Source organism: Glycine max, chromosome 11 (assembly GCF_000004515.6).
Source record: "Glycine max cultivar Williams 82 chromosome 11, Glycine_max_v4.0, whole genome shotgun sequence".
In the NCBI taxonomy this organism is placed as follows: Eukaryota; Viridiplantae; Streptophyta; class Magnoliopsida; order Fabales; family Fabaceae; genus Glycine; species Glycine max.
In genome coordinates this window covers 9,580,339-9,606,544 of record NC_038247.2, presented here as the reverse complement: position 1 = coordinate 9,606,544, position 26,206 = coordinate 9,580,339, and the positions used below count along the sequence as shown (strand labels likewise).

General features: G+C 30.8%; 2 protein-coding genes across 2 annotated transcripts; both read right to left on the bottom strand.

Annotated features, from left to right (window-relative positions):
- Positions 1–7,976: 7,976 nt before the first annotated feature.
- SKIP16 (F-box protein SKIP16-like) lies at positions 7,977–11,982 on the bottom strand. Its single transcript, NM_001255441.2, has 5 exons — positions 11,661–11,982; positions 10,075–10,797; positions 9,689–9,907; positions 9,132–9,238; positions 7,977–8,375 (listed from the first exon to the last, which is right to left on the bottom strand). The coding sequence occupies exons 1-5, from the start codon at positions 11,862–11,864 to the stop codon at positions 8,297–8,299; spliced, it is 1,332 nt and encodes a 443-aa protein (NP_001242370.2). The 5' UTR covers positions 11,865–11,982; the 3' UTR covers positions 7,977–8,296.
- Positions 11,983–14,330: 2,348 nt separating this feature from the next.
- Positions 14,331–25,531, bottom strand: LOC100777570 (flowering time control protein FPA). Its single transcript, XM_006590869.4, has 6 exons — positions 25,073–25,531; positions 22,203–22,448; positions 21,742–21,822; positions 20,496–21,511; positions 18,577–19,969; positions 14,331–14,659 (listed from the first exon to the last, which is right to left on the bottom strand). The coding sequence occupies exons 1-5, from the start codon at positions 25,343–25,345 to the stop codon at positions 18,589–18,591; spliced, it is 2,997 nt and encodes a 998-aa protein (XP_006590932.1). The 5' UTR covers positions 25,346–25,531; the 3' UTR covers positions 14,331–14,659; positions 18,577–18,588.
- Positions 25,532–26,206: the final 675 nt, after the last annotated feature.

The following is a 26,206-nucleotide window of genomic DNA, read 5'->3' as shown; positions in this document are numbered from 1 at the left end:
TGAAGAATAGGTTGAGTTTTTAAAAAAGTAATAAATGAATGGATCATTAACCATTCATAAAATATTATCTATTTTATATTTTTTTAAAAGGACCTATTTTATCTTTTATATAAGGCTTAATTATGTTTTTTCCTTAACAAATATTTGATTTTTGTGCTTGATTCCTAATAATTTTTTGTTTTGTGATTAGTCTCTAATAAAATAACAATTTAGTTTTTGGTCTTTGATACTTTTTGTAGTATCTAATAAATTAGTGAATTTTGTGTTTGGTTCCTAATAATATTTTTTCATTTGTTAATAATCAAAACCAAAATAAAATTCGCTAATTTATCAAATAAAAAACATAAAATTCATTAATTTATCGTGAACTAAAAAATGTCATTATCTTTCATAACTTTATCCCATTATTGTCTCTTCTCTTTCAAATGCTCATTCATCCTTCTTAGCCTCTACAGCCAATGAGGGGAAAGATGATGTATGGTTACATTCCTTCATACCCTCTCGCCTGCAAAGTGGAGTTCTTTGAGACCAGCAATTGGTAGGAGTAGAAGACAAAACACATTTTTTTGTTTACAAAGATTTATAATTTTTAAAATAAAATAAAGATAATGATAGTTTTTAATCATCACTATATTAAATTTATCATTTCAAAATTTAAATGTTAACATAAGGTTAACGTCTCAAACAAAAAATCAAATAAATAACCAAAATGATATATTTTAAAAACATAAATGACCAAAATAAAATTTTTAAAACTTAATGCAAAAACAAAAAAAAAAAACACTAAAATATAATTAATCAAAAGTTTCATTTAGTCTAAATGATTATGTAAACATAAAAGTGTGCACGTGCATGGAGTTGTGTGTGTGTGGGTGGATAAGCATGTGTGCACGGGTGTATTATATTGCCTCCACAATTTCAAATTTTTAAATCTATCACTGTGCCAAGGATCGTGCTTCTTCAATGTTATTGATATGTCTACTAATTTGAAAATCAATCTTTTACTCTTGAGATCACATTAGCGTGTAAAAAAAATCAATTCGGATTGAACTAGATTATAACTGAAACTAAATTGAATTGGTTTTTGTCCAAACTAGTTCAAAAAAAAATAAGTACATTATTTTATAAAATTAATTCGATTAACCAAATTATTTCTACAAAATCAATTTAAAAATCCCTTTTAATGTATTTTTGATATAAAAAAATCATGATTAATGGTGTTTTAGTGTTGATTATTTTAATAAAGTGTGTTATATTTCACACACTAAATTAGTATTGATAATGAAAAAATCATAGAACATTTTCAAAATATGAAAATTGGTAGAAGACAACTGTAATTTATAAAAGGTTAAATACTTTAGATTTCTTTTATCATGATACTATATATTTTGTAGTACCTTGTGATGTTTTACTTTTGTAAAAATATTAAAAATTATTTTTTGTTTCCACTAAGAATTTATGAGTGAGGGTATGCTTGATATAGTTATTGCTTTAGTTTATGATTGTCTCCTGCTTCAAATTTAAAATTGCTAGATGCTTATATTATTGATTTGTTTCTACGATAGTCTTGTAATTGTCTTTTTTTGTTTCTTCCTTTTACTGTTGAAAATTTTCCTTTTATTGCTAACTAATGGAATCTTGTTGCTTATATAAAGATTTCAACTTTGAAAGCAACATTAGATGAATGTCAATGCAAAAGAATTACCCAATGATTTTCAAATTGTAAAACTCTAATTCATAACTTATAGACACATGAATACTTGAAGTCCCCTTAATTAATTGGTCCAAATTTCAAATCCCATTTGATCTTTTAGTATAAAACAAATTATGTTAGGAAGGGAATACTCATCTTGTGTGTGCTCACTGATAATTTTTTTTTTTGTAGTTTCAACTAAAACAACTCGTATCAATATCATAGTCAATAAAAAAAGAAAACACCACCTCTCCACCTTTGAAGTTGCCCAAATTCGATCACTAGCCACATGGAAATTGTTCAAAAGCATTGCCACATCAAAGGAGGAATATGATGTGCATGTAAATGGAAAAAATGTGAAGAATTATCTTAAAGAGGAGAATCATGCCTATTATCAGATTAGACTAGCTTACATGCCTCTATAAATGTACTGAGCCTATTTGGTGTTATTTTAAATGATAATGATGACAATGCTAAATATCAAGAAAAAAAAATATTAAGTCACTAAAATTGAATATCAAGAAAAGATTATTGAAAGAGGTGATGTATAAAGCTAAGTGATACTGATATTATCGACTTTGAATGATATTTCTTTAAAAGGAAACCCACACCCTCTCTCTTTCTCTTTCTTTTTTTTTTTCATTTTTGTTGAAAGTAAGATTTCCCCATTCATTTACTAATTGTGATGAACTTTATTGATTAAATTTTTTAAATTTAATTTCTTTTTTACTATGGTGTTAGTACGAATTAATCCCAAGCTATAACTAATCTTCCTCCTGGGCCATAAGTTTTAGAAGAGATATAACACAAGGACTTTACAAGAGTTTACACTCTGTTACATCTCAAATGTTTCCATGTTACACTACTGTATATGGGGTGTTAAAGCCTACCAGCCTAACTAATACTTGGAGAGGCTTTAAGTAGAAAATGTTACATATTTATCTATATGTAAATTTCACTTTAAACTTTTTTGTAATTGTCAGATTAAAATTTTAACTTTATGACAGTGGCCGATTTGATTTAATTATATAACCAGTCATCAGAGATCAAAACTTTAACTTTATAATAACCATTGATATATAATTCAATGTAATCTAACATTAATATATAATTTTAATTACTATATAACTTTTTGTTTTTATAAATTCAAATTTTAATAATAAAAATAATAATAATAATATATAACAATAATAACAACAACAAATTTAAAATTTTAATAATAATAACAATATGATTTACTAATTTTCAAAACAATTATTAAGTAATATAATGTTATCTTTTGTATAATTATTAAATAGAAACAGAGAGAAATAAGAGTTAATGTAGTATTAATTTAAAATTTGAAAATACTATTTTTAAAATAATATACACGGATTTATTTAGAAATATAAAAAACTAATAAAATAAGAGAAAATGTAGTGTTAATTTAAAAATTAAAAACTATATTTTAAAAATAATTATTTTTTAAAATGTAGAGTAGAATTCCTTTATTATAAAATATTCATATATTAAATTTGATACTATTTATTAATAATTTATGTATCAATTTAAAATATTTTCTATAGATAAATATAACGTACAATGTTGTTAAAATAAGTTAAACAATTTTAATAGTAATTTGAATAATTCACCCATTTATTATAGTTATTTATATTCTTCTCTTTTCTTTTTTTATTAATACATTGAGGACGAAAATGAAATCCATGAGAGTACCATAACTTATGTTTCATAACTTCTGTTTTTAATTTAATTACTTTAATAAGTGAATATTAATTTATTTTAAATCAATTTAATAGAAATCAATTTTAAAAAACGTTTTAGAAATAAAATACTTAGTGCCAACCAAATGAACTGAATTAGATTATTTGTAAATCAATTTAATAATGAATATTACCTAGACATATTAATTGACTTACTAATTAGAAAAAAGATTGGCATTATATATACGTATTAGTTAATTTACCGATATTAGTTGATTGGAAAACAAAAGGTCAGTTTATAATTGTTATCAAGTGGTTGATAATGTTATAATATAATTTGCCTCTATTAATTTTATAGTATTTTAATTAATACAAAATTTTATTATGAATATACTACAACTAGAAGGTTATATAACTGACTCTTTTTTTTGTCTTCCTTTATTAATTTTTTAATAATCTCATAATTAACTTCTCATTAGTAATCGCTCTCACTTTTTATTTTCACGATCAATTTTTTCTCTCACTCACTTCTCTCTCCAACGAATATATATCCCACTCACTTTCTCTCACTCGTCATTCTCTCTCCAAGAATTATATCATATTTACTTTCATTCTTTAGTTAAATTTCATCATTTTTTGTCTCATCCTCTATATGATTTTCTTTGTTTACATCTTATTTATCTTACAAAAACATACTTATTTTTGTTTCTTTTACCTCCCTTCTTGGTGATTTTCTTTATATGAATCTACATCTTATTTATCTTACATATTTTTAACTGTATTTATGTACATATTTAAATTTAGAAAAAAGAATTTATAGTCAGGTAAACGAATATGAGTATAACCATCCTTATCTCTAAATTTTAATAATAAATCCTTATCTTTAAAATTGAGAAACCATCATTTTCTCTTAAATAAATGTGCTTTCTTTTTTATAGGTGTTAACATGATGCTTAATCTAAACACAGACAAAAGAAGAAAAAATTGACTTTGATCTAAAAAGAGAATAGACCAACAATGAAGTAGGCAAAGAAAAACCTCTTACATTTGAGTTCTAATAATATGAGTTTTAATTATCTTATAATTAAATATTATTTTATTTAAACCAATATTAATTATTTTTCATCATTATTTCTATTTATTAGTTTTATGACATAAAAATTAATTCTCATATTTCTTTGAATAATATCGATTATTATTATGTATTTCTTAGATACAATATATAAATATTTTACGCTTTATTTCATTTCTGAATAAAAGATATATTTATTTTAAAATTTTCCTTTATTTAATGGTTTCAAAAAAAACTATATACCTTAATTTCATTTTAATTTTCATATATTAAATATTTATTATTTTTATAATGATTATTTTTGCTTTTATAATTCTTAAATATTATTAGTTTGTTTTTACCGATAATTCTTAAATATTATTAGTTTGTTTTATACTACATAGATCATTTTTTTTATTTTCTAAAAAAAGCAGGTCAATAAACCCTCTCAATTTAAAAACCAGGTATACGATAAATTAAACAATAAATTTGTTATCAATAATAGTTAAACAATAAATTTATAAGAGTTAAGTATTAAAAAATTTCAAAGTTTATGTTAAAGAAGAATTAAATTTGTAACAGTCAAGTATTAACATTAATGTCCATATTATTATACAATTTTTACCAATAATAATAATAATAACAGTGTATACATTTATGCCGCAATGAAGTTAGCCATTTAAAGTTACTATTTTCAAAATTATTCAAAACATGATTTTAAAATGATTAACAACTTTCATTTTAAAAAAAAATACAATTTCAATAAATTTAATGTAAATATTATTTTTTACAATAAATACATTTAAACATAGTTTATTATAAAAGACAAAAATCAAGTACATGTTAATATAATATCCAAAATAAAGAAAAGGACACTCAAATTTAAATAACTATGTATTGTATTTTATTTTCTGTTGAAATGTATAGTATTTGTGATAGTTACCTTTTTTTTTAATTTATACACTTCATATAGGTACATTGCATGATTATTATTAGTTAAAGAAAGAATAAATCATAATAAATTTTTATAGGCTAAATATTTTTTAAGACAACATATTCAATTAAAGATTTAATTAATTTTCTTCCTAAATAATTATTATAATTAATAATTATTTATTTAAATATTTTTTAAAAATAAAAGAAAAATATAACAAATATATAAGTTAAACAAACCTGTGCAAGTTTAAAATCTAGTACTCATGCAAGCCAGAGAAAAAATGGTGCGGCGTGTGTACTATAACTAGAGAGATTATTGTTTAACACAAGCATACTTAAAATCATTTAGTTTATTTTTTACTTATAAAAATTTAACAAAGTTAAATTGTAATTTTGATTCCCTATAATTTTAAATCTATAAATTTGGTCTCCTTATTTCTAAATCAAAATATTTATTCTTCCTATTTTTAAAATAAGCAATTTTAATCATTTATTCATAAATCCTTTGTTTAATTAAATATATTAGCATTATTTTTTATGTATCATTAGTCAAGTTATTTTTTTCAAAGTATCTAAATCTATAAATTAAAAATATTTAATGTATAAATTTTTTTAATTTTATTTTATATCATTTTAGATATTTTTATTTTGAATAATTTAAATATTTTTATTTTACTAATTTAATTAAATTTCATAACTTATTATAGAAATTATTTACATAATTTTTTTTCTAAATTGATATTAATATACAAATTATTTTTACTCTAATTATTTATGAAAATTAAAAAGATTTACATATTATAAAACCAAAATTATAATTTAACCTAAAAATTAATAAGATTAATAGTAAAAATATATTAGAAGATAAGAATACATTCATTAAACATGAGATAAAAAATAGTTTTTGTCTTCTTCTGAAGCTTAATCACACGTTAATTATTCTAATCAATTTCATATAAATTTAAATATCATATATATGAAAAAATAGTATACTACTACTTCTCTGGCTTAAAAGATTAAAAGTCAGTCTCTACAGTTTTAATTTTAATTTTTAATATCAATTAACTTATACGCTTAAAATCAATTTAGTTTAAATATTTTCAAAAACTCACAGCTAATTCAAAAAAAAATTGAAAATTAATTTTTTATGCTGCTAAAAAATTATAATATATTAACACTTTAAAGAAGATCTCTTTTTTATTTTTTCATATTCAAAATATTGTAATGGTAAATTTTATTTAATTTAATAAAGTAGTTTTTTCCATAAACTCAAATACCCACGTTAGTTTTTTTACTGCAATAACCACGTTAGTTATTCTAATCAAATTTATGTTTCCGAGATTAAATATTATTTATAGGTATTTGAATTTTAAAAAATGTCATTTTGGATAGCATAAGTCATTTTATTTTATTACTTAGGAAGATTAATAAGGTTAATAGTAAAAAGATATTGCAAGATAAAAAGATACTAAACATGAGGTTAAAATTATTTTTGTTATAATTAATTTCTCTACCTATTGATATAATTTTTGAAAAAAAAAACTAAAATCAAAATTATGTCCTAAATAATTTTTCAAATGAAAAAAAAAAAATAACGCTCCACTGGACTTGTCTTGTTTACTATAAAAGTCAAACTTAAGCATCTTAAAAAACTTTTTTAGATAAAAAGGCCAATACAAAAAACTTATTAAGTTTGACAAGCCGGCTTGTTTAAGTAATAATAATAATAATATTAACAATAATAACTATTATCTATATCATAAAGGAATGACAGGATGGAGTGACATAAAGGATGAAGTGACATAAAGTAAGAGAGTTTACTTACATGTGAAAAATTTTCAAAAAGAAAAAGACTTAGTTAAAAAAATAATACAACCAGAAAAGAATATTTTGTAAAGACATCTTCAGAAAATTTAAATATTTTTATTTGGCTATATTAATATAAATCATCTCTAATCCATATATTTTTTAATATTATACTCTTTTTTTTCATCTTCTTTTGATATACTTTGTATTTTAACAACTTGAATTCAATATGATTTTGTTTATCAATTATTTTTGGATTTGTACATTACTTATACAAAATTTTATAAGTTTTTTTTTAGTTAGTATTTCACTAAATTTTAAAGCAATTAATTGATAAAAAACGTCTTTAAACAAACTTTTAAATAAACTCGTAGACCAAGTCAAACTTTTATATAAGTCGAGTCGAGCCTTTAGAAAAAACTTATAATGAGCCAAGCTCAAGCCTTGCGTATTCAACTTAAGCCAAGCTCAAGCCTAGTAAAACTTGACTTGGCTTGACTCATTTTCCCTCCAAAACAACATACCGTGAGAATCTCGTGTAGTAGCAGTATAAATATTTACTGAAAGCAGAAAAAAGAAAACCTTTTGCAATGCACTTTTGTTTGCTTTATGGAGAATAAATACAATGCATTCACTTTGTTTTCTTTTTTTATACTAATACTGGAACTAGAATAATAATACATTCACTTTCAAGAACAAAAGCATATGGACCGGATTCTCTAACATTGCTTTACTTTAACAACTAACATTGTATCGTAAATATTAGAGTACGCATTGCAAACCACCACTTAACACAAACACGTTCCCATGTTATAGACGACAATACTAAATATGTATCATTGAATTGCTGCATGCATATAGATTTGTACAATGAATGAAGGATAGGAAGTTAATACACAAGTCAAGAACGCAAGTAATCGAATTATTACTACACCACACTAGATACAGATAGATAGATATTGATATATAATAGATAGGGAAATTGTGCAGGTCCAACTTAAAAAACTCAACGACCTAGCAACTCTCACGAAAATGACATAATGCACCCAAACAATATACTGAGAGCTGCATTTGCCATTAGAGATGCTTCAATCCCATCTAGCATCAAAATCAGAAAATATAGTCTGGAAGCTGGAGCGGGAAACGAGCCACTGTAGCTAGAAAAGGATCTCCTTTTGGGTCTGCCAATCTGAAATTAGAATAAAAAAGTAAGAAAAACTAGCTCATTGACGATAACAATTGAATTTTATTCCTTTGGGTGTCAAATGCGTGGTTTTTGATGGTAAATAAAGGCATCCCATATCATCCATGGAGACATTAAGATTTGAATGATAAATGTGGTTCAAGTAGGCGTATCTAAAATATACAAGGTATACAAACAGTAGTGGATGCTGAAACAACATTGAACAGAACATCGTTTACACTGGAAGACAACACACCAAAGACAGTTTTGAGGACAATTTCAGTTTTCTCTACCTTGCCTATCATGAACAACCTACTTATTACTGAATCCTCTCAAGTTTTAAAAAAGCTTTGACATGGTCAATTGTCATGATCTCACTGTTTATTCTTTTAAACCTCTAACTTTAAAATAGAACTACAGAGGATTCATCCCCCTACTTGGCCTTTCTGAACTACCTAAACCACCTATCTGAAATTTTCTCCCACTGGATCTTCATTTCATCCCATAAGTTCCACCAAGTATCTTCAACACCCCCCACCCAACACACACACACACACACTGATTATAGTCGAACTTCACAAAACCCAATCCGTTAAGTATAAAGTTCATCTGTACTTCATGTACCAGAAGAAAAAAAGGATCATGTAAACTTGTTATAGAAATTTCCTCTATCCACAATTCACATATTCCTACATTGCCTAATAATTATAGATAACCAAATCAGTTGTCACAAATAATAATTAAAATAACATAAATGCATACCTGCCGGGTATAAATGTAAAAGAACCTTCAATGGAACCTGATGGTGTTGGTAGATGCATGCGACTCTGATAGACAAATTCTTGAGCACCTGGACGCAAAAGTGGATACTGCAGAGAGATACTCAGAACTCAGTAGCTTGCCACATTAGTCACTTTAATTACGAAATTTACTTGGATTTAAAGAAAAAATGAAGACAGTTTTCTTCGTTTTCTAATAAAAAGGAAGTTCTAAGACATGAATCCAAGTTCCAAAAGGATGAATTATAAACTTTATCTACTTTTGGAAATCAGAACCACTAAATCAGCACAACTTTTATATGTTTAGCAGAGTTGAACCTAAGGATGACTCATCTGCTAGCAAGTTATAAAGTAAACTACCAGCATAACTAAGCTAGCAGCATCAGTTGGATGCACTCTATCAATATATGCACGAAATGTCAAATCCCAAAATTTTACTAGACTTGGGCCACAGATATCAGCTCATAGCAAATAAATGGTAGAGTAAAAATAATTACACTGAAAAAAGGAAATTGAGGGGGGAAAAAGTGAAATTTATACCTGTCCTATAACAGCTTCTCCATTGACATCAGATATAACAATATCATTAGCTCGGATGATCCAGTGCCTCCAATGGAGCTGGCAGGAGCTGAAGGACATTCCATTAATAGTGCACCCTTGAGGTTCAAGGGACAAGCGGATTGAATAAGCAAATAAGTACTTTTCAAGGTCATCTTGAAGATCAATCAACTCAGGGATAACCAATGCAGAAGCACGAACCTTAAGATATAAACACCACTTATAAGTTTCCAAGAAAAGATGAATCACCAGAATTAAGCAATACTTGTAAAAAAAAAACTCTGGTAATAATGAGAATAAACAAGCAAATTGGAATATCCCATGCATCATCAATGAGCAAGCATAAAAAATAGTATACACTCTTTTACCTTCACACCATTAGTAACAGCCATTGAACAAAGAGGGGGTTCTTCTGGGAAAAGATTAATGCTTTTGCCATTTCCTTTGTCATGAAGTTTGATAAAGCCATGTTCTAAACGGCGACCATGTTCTTCTAACCACAGTAGCATGGCATCTTGTTGCTCTGAAATATTCAATTCCTGATGTAAATTAATCAGATCATGAGGTACACAAGGGATTATGTCTCCTTCAGTAAGTAGATCCCTGGTCCCAACATATAGTTGACCATTGGTACAGTTGAGGAAAAATAACTTTCTACTGTATGTGGATGAAGCAGCCACGAGAACATACTTTGATCTTCTTAAAAAGCTCAAGTGACGCCTAGTTTGCTTTGTTTCTAGGATTATCTGACGTATAGGTAATAGATAAACATTCACCAAATGACTATAGAAGGAGTAGCCACCAATTAGACCCAAAGAACTGCCATATGTAGTAGTTTCTGGATCTGCTTTTGCAATTTCTTGCCCATTGTGAAAACGATAAAGGATCCTTGAAGGAAGTGGCAATTTCACCTTTAATACATTCTCCAACTCCTGAATGTCAGCTTCAGTAGCACCTTTACAAAGAGTGGCCTCAGCTTCAGGAAAATTATTGGTCAACCAGGTTTTTATTTTATCCCAGCACCTTTTTACACGCTTAACAAGAGACCAAGGATACATAACAAAAGCTCCTCGCCATGCTTGATAGCATTCCTGCATAATACAGAGAGAGTCTGATTTCTAGCTGTACCAAAAACATCATTTGAACTTTAGCATACACAATGTGTCTATCATCAAGAGTCTTTTGCTACAGGACATCCATCACATCCTCAATAAGAATGAAAGAAAATGATTACCGCATTATAACCATAAATTTAGCATGTTCATCAACCAGCATTCTGGAAAGCCAGTAGTTAATTTCACAAGTAGTGCCAAAAAACATGCTAGCTACTAGTAAGTACACTAAATCTACAATTGCATTGGATTGGATGAAAAAAAATGGAGGGAAATCAAATGGAACATCATTGTATACATTGTTTCGATTTCTTAAAAAAGTGGAAAGCATGGAATGGAACATGATGGAGTCTATTCACCTCCATTCCATCCAATACTCTCTCATTTTTTTCTAGCCCAAAAATAGGGGTTACGAAACGAAACAATCCAAATAAAATCACAATTCTTACTATTCTATTCACTTCCAAGTTCCCAAATAATGAAATGGAGGGACTTTAATTCCATTCTATCCCATCTCTATCTATTCCATTATACACAACATTGGATATTCAAACATAACCTATCTACAACAAGTTATGTATAGTTTTAATTAACCAGGGCAATGTTTCATAATTGGACCAAGTCAAACAAAACAAAGTCATTTTTTTCAGCACACGAGGGAAAACAAGGGCATCTAAAAGCCGACCCCATCGTGCGCAAAAAACTGAAAGACGCACGAACAAAACAAACTCGACAAGACAAGTTTATTTATTGACCCGAAAAAGGAACCAACCAATGACAAAGAGGGTTTTTATTTTATTTTTCCCACCTAATTGGAATCCAAAAACAGAAGAGGTTCCAACCTTGAAGGAAGAGAGAGGGTTTCCGAGATGATCGAGGGGTTGTGTCAGAGCGAGTTCGTGGAAGCAGTGATTGATCCAGAGAGTGTCGTCGGAAGCGGAAGAACAGAACCTTTTGCTCACACACGCGACTCTGGCAGTGTCTTGGGCTCCTAACTTACTGAGAATCACGTGAATCGCTAAATCTCCCACCGATTCCAACCCCATTTCTCTGCTTTCTCGATCGCACACTCAACCGCTGTTCCAGTAATTGCCGCACTCACACCAATCACTCTGTCACTGCTGCCACAAAATAATAACAAAAATCCTAATATGACTTCAGTGTGTTTTAGCATCTACGATGCATAGACAATTATATCCAAGAGATTTTAGCTACTTTTTAATAGCTGAAAAATTCTTTTATTTGTTTGACAAACAAATTTTGTTTAACTAATTTTTAGTATCCTTTGAAACATTAACTTTTAATTTTTTTATTCTTAATAGATTTATCAAAAATTTTGTTTATTCTTTTTAAATAAAAAATAATTTTATTATTTTCAATCATTTTATATTTTTTAGTTATTTTAACAGTTAATTTTATCAAACATATATAATTTAATAATTTAATAAATTAACTTTTAGCTATTAATTTCTAACTAATTTTATTAAATGTAGTCACACTTTATTAAATGATTTGCTTATCTCAATTGTGCAAGTCTTATAATTCTACCTACACTCTACATGAAAATTTATTTCAATTAAGTTATTAAAATAAATGTTTAACTTAATTTTATGGGTATTACAACACTAAAAAAATATGTTATTTATGATATAAATTTATTAAACAGTTATATTTATATAAACAACTCGTCCAATAAATTACTTAAATTTAAGTAACTCGTGTAAGCACCCTTCATAATAGATACTCTTAATAGAAATGAAATAAAATAAAATAAAGAGGAGAAGGTGAAAATAAAGAGATGAGAAATCATACATGTTTATTAAGGATCCATTCCATAGAGTGAAATGTAAGAGAGTAACTTGAGATAAAAGTTATTTAATTATATTTTATTTTTTCACTGCAAACCAACAGATCCTAAATTAGAAATTTTTTATTTTTCCCCAAAAATGAGTAAAAATGAAAGATATCAATCTTCCATCTCTTTTTCATGTTTCCTAAATTTTGTTTATTTTTTAAAATTAAACATCTCTATTTTTATTTTATTTCTCAAATATTTTCATTCACTGTATTTATTACCTTATTCCTCACTTACATTTTTTTATTATCTTTTTTTTATCCGTAAACCCAAAATCAATATCAAAAAATTTATAATAATTCACTTGCTCAATCAAATAAGTTAGATCCCCTAACTTTTTTGCTTACCTAACACATCATTACGAAACCTCCATGTAAATTTGTTATTAAAGTACACAGTAAAATTTCTTTATACTGTTAATATATATTTATTTTTAATTTATACAGCTTGTTAATATAAATTATCTTTACACAGACTTTCAACAAGAGTTAACTATTTTGTCATGTCATCTTACTTACTAATATGGTGTGACCATAAGTTGATTAATAATTAAAACGTGCATAAAATAAACTGAAATAAAGACAAAAGATAAGGCTTGATGTTTGTTCCTGCGCCAAAGAAGAATTTTACATGTTTTTAGCATAATGTTATAATAATTGTTAGTTACTTTTATATGTGTTACATTATTCATTGCTTTTTCAAATTAATCAATTGTCACGAATACATTTGACGGAGAAAAGTAATTAGCATTTAATTAAAAGGAACACTTGTAAAAAAAAGTGCTAATTCAAAAATACTCTGATAAATACCGTTAAGTTTATATAGATATCGAATTATTCCACTATTTATATCTCAGATTAATTTAAATACAAAAAAAATGTTTTAAAGTCATAAAAAACACCGCTAAAATTATGTTTTTAGGTAATTTATAAGAGAATTCTAATTATATGAATTCGAAAAAGAAAAACAGAAGCGCCACTAACTTGCTTTTTATTTCTTTGTTCTTAATAACAAGAGAAACAAGATAGACTATACAGAAAATAATCTTCACCAGAACAATTTGATAGAAGTTGATAAGAAATTTTCTAAAGAGCCTGCCAAAGATTTTATGTCACAAGTATCATCATCGGTCGATCACATAATAGTCGGTCTTTTTTTATTGGTTAACCACGGTGTATAATTTAATTAATAACCTGAACTCTGCACGGTAAATTTTAAATTACCAGGTAAATCATGCAATCATACCTCAACGCTGGTAAGAGCATAAGAAATCTTAGCATTATCCTTGTTTTATTTGGTGTAGTGGAATTTAAAGTCAAATAATTAATTTCGTCAAAATATTGTGTTAGTGATTGTCTTCCTTTGGTTTAATACATTAGAGATAACATCGTAGTTTTTCCCACTTTACTGCAAAATTCCATCCAACGTTAGTTTATTTTTTCTTAGTCCAAAAAAGAAATTTAATTGATTGAAGTAAATATCAAATAATAAAATGAAACCTAATACATGGCATACCCGACCAGTATCATAATCATCGGCATTTGAACGAACCATAGTACCTTTTCGATTTTCAAACATTTACTTGCACTATTTTGGACAACCTAGCAGCATTCATGCGATTCCCTTCCCAACCCAAAGTGACACGACGACAAAACAATTTAACAAAAACGAAATATTCTAGTCATAATTGGACCCACAGTCGGATGCAATTTTTCTCACACGTCTCGTAGGTAGCCCAAAAAAAACATGTATTCCAGTTAGAACGACATCAGATGAAAATTGTTATATACATTAAACAGTAACAACAATCAAAAACCAACCTTACACCTTTGTAGATTGTAGAGAGCAGAGATGTTAAAAGGAAAGAGTAAGTTGGTGATAAAAGAGCTAGTTCAATTAAATAAAAATGGCCGTCGAACAATCGCCAAGTCGCCGTCACCTTCGTCGTGTACGACCATGTATCTCCTCCCTAAGCACGGTCATTACCTACGCGTGCATAAAAAACAGAAAAAAAAAACGACACAATTAGGATTTTGACATTACCTGTTAACAATTGTTAGTAACTTAACAATTAAGTTGCGCAGAAACCACCTTGACGCAAAATTCAAAAAAACAATGATGAAATTATATTCAAAACGCGTGAAACCATTATGAATCAGCATTTTTTTTTTGTCATGGATAGGTTACACTTTTATTGATTTTAGAGGGATATATGCATGCATGATTAAGAGATTATTACTTGAGAGTACTAACATGCGAGGCAGAGAAAATGTTTCAGAAGAAAAAAAAATCACATCGTACTTCTTGAACAAGGATCATAACGTATATAAACGACCGACACTACTGAAATCCATACGCTCAAAAAACCATTCCTCGTGTAAAATTACACTGGTGTAGTGGCAGACCTGATGGCCAATTAAATCGTTTAATGTTGATAGTTCCTTGAATCTACAATTATATATTCATTGAATTTAACCATTATGGTTAGTCTAGAGACCTAATCGGGCAGAAATTTTACTGCTACGAAGTACGAACAGTCGAGAATAACTAAACGAATGTATAACATGAAACACGAAGTCCACACCAATTAGAAGACGGAACTATGAAATGAAGCATCGAATGCATCAGTTACTTTATAGGATTATAGCTTTGTTTGCTTCCCGATTGATTCACGAGAATGAGAAGCTAATCTCCATAACTTTTGCATAATTTAAACTACGGACGTGGAGAGAGAAGCATGAATCTACATTTTTTAATCTATTCCAAACACCCACTTAATGGATTGCTTTGAATCTATATCGAACTATAAACGATAAATCAACAATACGACAGCACCACACCAGACTCTCTAAGCACTAGGTCACCTGACCTAAGTGTTCCTATAAAGGAGTCCTTGGGACTCAAAATAAGTCAGTGGTCTCAGATTATTTAACACATTAAAATGGACCATCCAATATGGTACTCAACACTCACCGGACACCGGCATTAACTATTATTAACATCACCCATCCTTTGAACATTGAAGTACTCATTAATCAGCACTTTGGACAGAAAACCCCCTTTTTTCTTTTTGGGAAAAGTATGTTATCATAGTATTCCAGTGTTTAAAAGTAGTTCTAAAGTTTTTGGTATATTCTATTAACAAGTGCCTTCCTCGAATTTTATATCCAGGTAAATTTTACTGTGTTAATTACCCCAAACTGTTTGGAGAAAAGGCATCGATAACAATAGATAGAAGAGCAAACTCAGGACCCATATTCAAATGAGGATGAAAACAATTTTGCACGAATGCTCACAATAACATAATTTATAATTTTACGCATCCTTTAATTCAAAACTAGCTGATACTCAACACGAAGCCATTGAATTGGCTGAATAATCAAACGTCTCCTCAAACAAAACCATCAAGACTGATAGAACATATGCAATTTGTTTATTAGCCCTCCAACGATAATAAACTCCTGCCGCCTTTCCATAGCATTCCTGACACCTTTTCCTAAGATTAAATGCTACTTTATTACGAAAAATAGACCCTCATATTAGGAAGCAAATGGTCGGGTTCAGCACATGCCATAATTACCACATTATTATTGTAATATAATTGTCCTTAAATTTTAATAGTGCAGGTAGGGATCTAAAGTTTTCAGCTTAAGTTTCCTGTCCAATATTTCATAAGCCTAGTCACTTGAAAATATTACTCTTAACCAAGTTGGTGTCCAATTAGGATTAGATTCACAGTTCCAAGAAATTTCAACCCGTGTCACGATCTTGGGATCATAAATCTTCTAATTATAGCATCTTTCATGTTCCTAAGCAGAATTTGTAATTTCTCTCTGTCCCCGATATTGAAGGAAACATAGGGAAAATTAGTGGAAAACCACAATTAACATGTGGTACCAAATTTGTTGATTCGATCGACTAACCCTTGATTATGGATAGCTACGAAAGTAGTAAACTAAGTTAACTCTAAATTTACAAATTTAATCAGCAAGTGTCTTCACATGATCTGAAGAAGCCCTTTAAGATTCATACACAGTTGGAATTACGCCCTCACAAGTCTCAATAAGTTATAGGGTGATTGAATTTCGAAAGAAACATAGGGAAAATTAATGGAAAACCACAATTGGCAAGTGGTACCAAAATTGTTTATTAGAATTTAGATCTACCAATCCTTGATTATGTTTAGCCAGGGAAGTAGTAACCAAGTTAACTCAATTTACAAATTTAATCAGCAAGTATCTTCACATAATCTTTAGAAGCACACTCAAGATTCTTACAAGTGGAAATTACACCTCACAAGTCACAATTAAATAAGTTAGAGTGACTGAATTTCCAACCCTAAAAACTACCTTTCATGGGGTTAAAATAGAAAAGAAAGATCACTGCCTACAGCTAAAAAATAATTGGATACAAAACTTAGAAGAGAATAAGTTATACCCCGTGTCCCACACAGTTTTATGTCACATTATTGGTATCTATAACACAATCAACCAAACTGAGAATGTACACTACTGAAATAACAAAAAACAGAAAGAAACACAAGACAGGTATCATAGACAGAAAACAAAAACAGTAATATACTACAGGGATTGCTAGAAAATTAATCTACTGATATCTGAAGACTGAAATAAGTCAGCTGATGAAATGGTGTTACCAAGTAATGGAGTTATACTCAAAAGATACAAAACAACTTGTTTTACCCACAAGGACCAAATAACCACATTATTAATTATAGCCAACAGATGGGTTTCTAAAGCAGAAGCCTAACAGATGATCCTCCCTATTATCAAAGATGACTAAACAACCATTGTAAACCAGCTATAGCTCTTAACTGAAGACATCATGTAATGGGCTTTGAAGAGAAATTGCAAATTGACAAGGCATCCACCATTAAAAAGCAAATAATTGGACCAACCAGGATGAATTTCTTCAAATCCTTACAGATAAAAATATCAATCCTATGAGCACTTCCCAAAATTTGAGGTGATTGATTCATGTTCTATTATAATTCAAATCACGAATTTTCCTAACATGCCTGGAGATTTCAAGCTGTTAGCCTAATGGCTATGAACCAATCAAAGAAGATATCTTAGATGATGACGGAAAGGAACAAAAGCTTAGCTAGCAACAGTAACAGGTTACCTTGCTATAACCAGATGTGAAGCAGAAAACAAGAGAAATTGACATAGTTTGAAATGGTTCAATGACAAAAACAAGCAGCTCAATACTCAAAAACAAGAGAAATCAACATAGTTTGAAGTGGTTCATAGCAAAGTGGAGATGCCAGTTATAAACTTAACAAGGGTCAAACAGAAAGAAAAACTAGAAAATAATGGATGTATGATCCAACTCACAATTTACTAGAGAAATAGGACAAAACAAATACAAAAGACTTTTACAGAGTTCAGACAACTATCATTTGACTGATTGGGAAATGAAATCATTAAGATCACCGACCCTAATCCCAAATCATCTAAAGAAAGAAATCTACAATTTACAGCCTTGCACAATTGCACTTTCTCTTCAAATGTCCAAAACAGAACAATTAACCTGTCCTATGATCCTCCCCATAAAACTTTGGACAGACTTCCTACCACATATATTTGTTTACAAGAGCTTATTATGTCTTTGCAAGCTCATATCACATGCTTAAGATGACCATATTTGCTGTCTCTATGATTTTCAGGATTTCAGGCTTAGAACCCACACAACAGATCATTTGCAACTAATTAACAAATGCAACCAGAAAGTCATGTGGCATATATCATTACATCAATGACATAAAAAAGATATTTAGAATAGAAATATGGCCAGAATCTGTATATGAAAATTAAACATTCAGCCTAGGTTAGTGAATAGCAGAGATCGTATATAAAAGAATTAGTCATGGAATGATTACTTACAGAAAACAATTCTCATTGTCCTGGCCCATGTCCTCCTGGGGCTTGTTGCTGTTGTTGTTGTATTTGGAGAAGAAGATTGGCAGCAAATTGTAACGTTGACTGGTATCTCTGATTCTTATCAGCCTCTACCTCTGTTTGTCCTTGACTGACTCCAAACATAGGAAGTTGCTGATTGGGGGTGTCCGGGTTTACCTGGTCCACTGTATATGGCATGGCAGTTTGCTGCTGTGAAGCATTAGTACTATTAACTTGATTAGATAAGGCAAAAGAATTATTGGGTTGTTGGAAAGCCAGAGAATTGTTATTAGGTTGCTGGAAAGCCTGAGAATTGTATAAAACAGAGGCATCTGTTCCCTGCACCACTCCAAAACCTTTCTGATTGCTGGGGGAGACCTCAACTTGATAATTCTGACTGGCATGGGGGGATACAGCTACCTGTCCACTTTGAGTAGGCATCATGAAATTAGGCATGTGTCTTGATGAAACAGCACCTTGCTGCTGCATGCTGGCAGCAGTATCTTGGATATGAGAACTGCCAGAGACCACTTGAGAAGGATTGCCAGAAGGAGCAGATGCTGGTGGATAGGGCTGATAGTGAGCATTGTGAATGTTATACATGCTCCTCAACTGTTGAGGAGGATGAGTGGATTGATCTGCAATTTGATTATCCTGTTTCCATAAATGAGATTGATTTCCATCATTTGGTGTCATGGGAGGAAATGGAGGCTTCATGGTCGAGGAACCTACAGCTGACTTGGCACCATCAGTGGCAGGTGATTGTGTAGTTGTAGGAAGAAAAGAAGCTAAAGTTGCAATTAGCTCAGGTGTTAATGCAACTCCAGCTTGGGACCCAGCAACAGTATTATTAGGAGCATAATCTGGAGGCCCAGAATGAACTGGAGGGGGGCCACCTGTTGGTGGATAGACTGGTTTAGCAGGAAGCTTGGAATCCTCATGCAACGGTCTGTTATAATCCATTGGTAAAATATGTTCCTCTTTTACAGGAATCAAACCATATTCAGTCTGCGAAGGAGGAATCTGCTGCATATACTGAGTAGTTGGTACACGCAAATGTGATGGTTGTTGCATAGGTGCACTACTTGGCACTGGTGGAAACTTAAGAACCACACCATACAGACGCTCAGGTCCAGTGACTTTCAAAACTCTTGTGAGAAAATCAGAAGGAGGCACCAAGAATAAGGTGGTGTTATCAACAAATTTGGCAACACCAGCACGATTTTTCGCACTAAGATAGCGAAGGAACTCGGTATATGAAGCAAAATCGTCTTCACTATCAGGCAGAAAGAAAACAATATCAAAACCAATTGCATCAGCATAATGTTTTGTGAGTATATCCAATCCCGTCCTAGCTGAGCAATCAACAACATCAGGACTGCAGCAAAAGAACAAAACAAACTTCAATTAAAACATTAAAACAGTACCGTGAAGACAGGTATACATTTCAACCGTTGGGACAAGAAACTAGAACTTTCAAGGAAAAAGTGTACAAAAATTAAGAGCCCATTTCTTTGTGCTTAAGATAAAAATGAGTGAGTCAGTTAGCATCTTTACCAAAAATATAATTAAAAAAGCATAAAATTTCAGAATGGTTTTTCTCAGAAATGAAATATAAGAAAAATAAACACACCATTCTTCCTGATGATGCAGTAAAAGAACAAAGACATTCAAGAAAAGCTAGCATGCAGCACAAACCAGAGAAATTCATAAAACCTAATTATTACTTGCAGAAAAGAAACAACACACAGAAGAAAGAGAACATGCTACATGTGGACCTTGCTAGCAATGAGAAAGAACTAAATGCAAAAGAAGTCAACAGAAAGAAATAGATTTAAAGGAATCTTCCTCTTTCACATTTGCAAATTTCAATTTAGATTAAAGACAGATAAAACTATACTCACAGCTCAGTCCCAATTCCTTTCCCAATTGGTACACATCTAGCACGGCAAACAGGAGTTCCCCCTTTTGCAATAACTCCACGCCAAATATGATCAATATCAGGTTGGGCGACACCATGTACTCCAGCTGTAATCCTTGAGCTAACTGGACCAAGGTGACTCTTTCCTTGAATGTTTACATATGGACCAGAACCACCTCCATCAATAGCTGGGTCAATCCCATATGTCTGCTCTAGAGCTAACCCCCGATCATCTATATTCCTCAAAGGAAATGGGCCTTCATCAACAGGCAAGGGTCCATCTATCCTTGAACGTTTAGAATCTCTTGGAATATGGTTTATGTCAAGCACATCCCATGCACCCGAGGTTGATCTTGTAGGAAGCCTAGCACCCGGTGCAGGAGAAGAAAGCATCCCTGGTGCAGGAGGAGATGGCCTTTTCCAGTTTGGACCCATGCTACTCTTGGAGCTACCATCCTGAAATTTGTGGAGCGCATTAATCTCATTAAACTCAGGGCCAGAAATAACAGATTCAACACCACTGTGAGGACCAAAAGGTCGCATTGGTATGTTTGGTCCCATAATACCACTAGGTGGTAACTGTCCAGGAAAATTATTTGGACCCATTGGACGATTATGACCAAATGCATCCATTTGTAATGGTCGAAATGGATGGTCATTCAGCAATACATCAGGTTTCGGTCCATTACTTCCAGGAAAAAAGCCAGGGTAATCACTGCCAGGTACTAGGTCACTGATGGAATACATAATTGTTATTCGAGGATCGTTAAAAAGGCGTCCTTGAAGGCCCTCTTTTGCACGTCGAGCTTCGTCAACACTTCTAAACTCAACAATAGAATAATTTCTCGAAGGGAAACTCTTGATTCTCTCAATTTCACCAAACAAAATCATGGCATTGTGAAGCATTTGTTCATCAATCTGAACAGCAGGCGGATAACCAATCCACAAAATATTACTTGGTTGACTGTCGCCTTTTCTCCCCATTGGAGGCTGTGAATGCTGTTGACACAAGAAAAAGCATTTATTAGAGGAACTAACAAAGTTCAAGCCACAGGTATACAGAAAAAAATATTAACCATTTTACAAGCAGTGGATGCTTGTCTAAATAATGTCTAGTCTTCCTAGAACTGACACATTACATCCAACAAGGCAATGACAAACAAATGAGCAGGACTGAGGCAATGAAGTGATAAACTTGCAACTAGATGCATGTTGCAGAGGACCCTCACCAGTGGTCTTTTCTGTCCAGAATAAGCATCAGTAGGCCCCAAGTTTTTTCCTTGAAACTGCCCATAATCAAGCAACTGATCCTACAGCAATAAGCAAAGGAAGCAATAACTATAACCGGAATAACAAACCAACAGAGAAAAACTACATAAAGAGGAAACAACCCAATACACCAATTGTAGAATGAAAGCAATCAGACAGAAATGTTTGACCCAATCAGACAAATTACAGTTTTAACTGCAAAACCTTAACAAAAAGCTTAGTAGAATATGGATTATTTATAATGTGAGAAATAAAATTCCAGATGTGTCATTTTCTAATAATCACTCCCCACAATTCGAATTGAAATTACTCTATAGGTACTATCATGAGGCATCAGGATGAGTGTAGTAATAGGTAATTGAATAATAGAAGGAAATGGAAGAACAGTAAACAAGTACAACATATAAAAATATAAACTTACCCTTTTTGTAGATTGTGAACGAAGGAAGTCAACACGAATATGCTCCCCACCAATTCGTTTCCCATTCATGATTTTCATAGCCTGACAAGCATCTTCCAAATTGAAAAATTCAACACATGCAGTATTTCTGTCTCTGAAGAACTTAAAATCCTCAATTGTACCAAATTTATGAAATTCAGCTTCCAAATCTTCCTTTGTAACAGCTTGGCTAATACCACCCACCCAAAGTTGTTTACAAGCCTTTGCCTGAGAACAGGATTTTTTGGTAATTAAAATACACATTATAGGAATACAGATCTTAGCCTCTATACGCATGTTACTATTGAAACATCTGCTACTGTTTAAAGGCACATTATATTTAAACTTCAAAACATTCAAAGGCACTACTCCTACCATGAATTTCCCAGTAGAACTATTGAAAATAAACTCACATCTTGGTTTGGTTAAGAAAAACAATAAAAGGCAATCATCTCTCTCTGTCACTCCATCACATAACAGAACTCATCCAATGGTAGGAACTAAAAGTGAACTCAACTAAATTGTTATTTTGACCATGTAGACATCAAATGATGTAATAAGTTAGACAAATAAAGAAAAAAAGAGTTTCAAGAATTCTAATTCTAGATGAATGTTAAATGTCTAGGTAAATAAATTGAACTAAACATGATGAAAGACTATTAAACATTATATATTCAAACCAAAGCTACCATGTTCTAGTTGCAGAGGTTCCCCTTTGATTTAAGGACTGCTTTCACTTCAAATAATACAGGATATTATTCCCACATCACCTATCCTTTTGCACTTTCTATTTTTTGCAAGATTCTAATCTTTGGAATTTCATCTTTCAAAATCATAATATAGGAGAAACTTAAGAACTGGATATCCTTCTTTGTATGATTGATTTTTATCAAACTTTCTCTTTCAATAGAGTGGTAGAATTTTCATAGTATTATTGCACCAGTGTTGTTTTAATTTTACTTTCTTTTCATGTAAGTTTCTTTATTTGAAGGGCTAGCATTTTTTTTTATATAGGGCTGAGCTATATAAAATTGCTCGATGGCTGTAACTGTGATAGTTCAGATTTATGCAGTAACGTAGGTTTCTTTTCAAATAATGCTAGGTACAAAACAGCTAGGTGCTCATCACCTCACAAAAAGTAAAACCAGTGGTAATTAAATGGAGAAAATCAAAGTGTAGTGATGCATATTCACAGACCCCAAGAAATTCTCCCCTAATATTATGTGTCAATTATGTATTTTTCTAAATCTAACATCAGATATGCTGTAACTCAGAGACTTCGAAAAGTATTATTCCCAAATTGGCCCCATTATGTTCTTTTCCTCTTTTTTAGGTGCTGATGATTATTTTCAGAATTATTCCAATTTCAGACCTCAAAAAACACTTCACTCTGATGCTTACGGTTCCAAATTCAGAATTATTTACAATCTTCGTATTTCTTAAATGATACATTGAAACATTTCACTGGAGTTAACCTTTTGGTTTTAGCAAACTTGGGTTTGCGCTGCTAGAATGGAGCTTCTTTTTTCTTGCCAACTAATTTCACGAGTTTCTTCACTGTTGCTGTTTTGCAATGTGCATACTCACGGTTAAAGCCAATGCTTTTAAGTGTTGCCCCAAGAAATTCAATGAATTCCGAATGAAGAAATTAAAAAAATAACACGAATATAGCCTGGACATGTTCAAATATTCGCACACTGAAATCGATTTCTGCACATTTCTAAGGTCTATACACGAAGTTATCTTAGATAACAAAATTAGTTTCATATCCGTCTAGTTGAAGAGCACTTTTCTACAACATTGTGTGTATTTGGATTTCCAGTCCAAACCTACGTTTATGCCAAACTCAGTTTCCAGGACCATCACTTGCCTTGCTTTAGCGATAAATACATGTTAAACTTCATGTCACCACATCTCTACCGGAAAAGCAAACACACCTATTGTAATGTCCGCCTTGAGTTTTAAACTAAATCTTCGTTTTAGAACTAAATAAATACGAGCAAGTTAAAAAAACGGACCGCAAAACAAGCTTTCAGGATCCCATTTGAGTTACGTCACCGAATTCCAACCAGTTTTACGGATCATGATTCGAGTATCAAATATTTGCCCCGCTAATTTCTAACGATTTGAATATTTTAATCGTTAAACATTATAAAACTGTGTTAAATTAAATCACCACCCACCACTAATTCATTAAGGATTTCGCTCAACGTAAATTCCCAACACACCGACCTTCGCATGAACAACGAGTTTGCATTCACACTATTCATGCGTTAAATGTGTGTAGGAAACAAATTCTCGATTCGTGTGTTTGGTTTCACAATTTCACCATCCAGTATCATAATTGATTTTACCTCCATAATGTAATGAACGATTATTGTAATGTATGAAACAAATCACCATCACGAATTTTAACTAAATTAGTTTTTGCATTAGATTAAAAATTTACAGTTAAGTTTTCATAATGTAATGTAGTGCGATTATTGTTAGATAAAATTGATTTAGACAAATCAGTTTTCGCCTTAGATTAAAAACTTACACTAATTTTCAAATCAATTTGGCTTCCAGGATAAAATAACTAGACATAATTCTCTAAAATCAATTTTGCAAATCGATTTTTCAAACGGAGACACAAACACACACAAAAGTTGTTGAAACTAGGGATTTGGATAGACTGTTTTGCATGCATATCTAGCAATTTCGTGAGACAACTCGCAGCGAGAGAAAAATACAAAAAAACAAAATCTAGAATGCAGAAATAATAACAATTTTAATAATAAGAGGATGTTAGTTTGAAGAAGAAGAATACAGGAATGTGCAGAGAAAGCGAAAGGAAAAAGAAGAAGACAAACCGGTCTGGCAAATTCAATCTTCAAGGAACTGCCGCGGAGAGAGGTTCCTTGGAGAGCGTTCTTAGCGGCTTTGGCGTCTTCGACGCGCTTGAAGAACACGAACGCGTAACTGCGAGCGGAGTATGACGTCACGCTGTCGAGTGCGCCGTATTTGGCGAAGAGCTCCATCAGATCGGCGTCGGTGACGTCCGCCGCCAGATTCCCCACCCACAGATTGTTCGACGGAGGAGCCGACTCGTCGAAATCCCTCATCGGTTTCGCCGGAAGCGGCATTGGGAACGGAGAAGTTCGCCTGCGAATGCAACGAAAATTGAAGACAGAAGAGAAGAGGACCAAGAGGTTGGGGGCGAAATTGTTTTGGGAGCGGAAGAAACCCTAGAAGAGAGAATGAATGAATTTTTTGATGAGAGAACGGTTAAAAATCACTTAAAAATAATATTTATGCGGTTCCTTGATTCCTTCGTTGGAAAGACCGAGAATGTTCGGCTGTCACGGGTGGTAAAATTTCGGATACTCGCACCATTTCAAATATACCAATCCAATATATATAAATATTTGCTTCTTTTTTTCATAACCATTTGATTTATCTTGTCAATAATTATTTCTTGTTAAAAATCAAACTCAATAATAATTGAATGATTTAATCTAATCTTTAATATGTTAATCATTTGTGTTTAATCATTTCATTAAAAAATATTTACTCTTATATAATAGGATTCTTTTTAGAGGAATATAGTAGGATTTTATTTTGTGCAATTTACGGATTAAATATTTATTTTTATTAATTTTTATTTCTTTTTAAAATATTTTAAAAAAACTTATATAAATAAGACCTAAATAATAAATTACAAAAATTAAAAAACATTTCTTGTTTTGGTAAAATTTATTTTCTTCAGTTATTTTTTTTAAGAAAATATGTTATGCACTCGGTAAGATCATGTTTTTATAAAAGATCTTAATGAGATTTTAATTTTGTGATTTTTTATGATTATAATTTTTTTATAAAATATTTTTCATTGGAATTTTATTTTTCATATTATTTATTCATCAAATTTTCATATTAATTAAAGTGTAAGAGATAAAAATATAGATATTTAAGTATCTAATATGAATGGATATTAAATTTATTATCCA

Coding starts and splice junctions, on each gene's coding strand:
- SKIP16 (NM_001255441.2), bottom strand. CDS start 11,864: ATGGGGTTGGAATCGGTGGGAGATTTAGCGATTCACGTGATTCTCAGT. Junction 10,798..11,660: donor ACCCTCTCTCTTCCTTCAAG/GTTGGAACCTCT, acceptor TGTATTATGCAG/GAATGCTATCAAGCATGGCG. Junction 9,239..9,688: donor GAGAAGCTGTTATAGGACAG/GTATAAATTTCA, acceptor ATCTCTCTGCAG/TATCCACTTTTGCGTCCAGG.
- LOC100777570 (XM_006590869.4), bottom strand. CDS start 25,345: ATGCCGCTTCCGGCGAAACCGATGAGGGATTTCGACGAGTCGGCTCCT. Junction 22,449..25,072: donor AGATTGAATTTGCCAGACCG/GTTTGTCTTCTT, acceptor TCCTGTTCTCAG/GCAAAGGCTTGTAAACAACT. Junction 21,512..21,741: donor CTGGACAGAAAAGACCACTG/GTGAGGGTCCTC, acceptor TTGTGTCAACAG/CATTCACAGCCTCCAATGGG.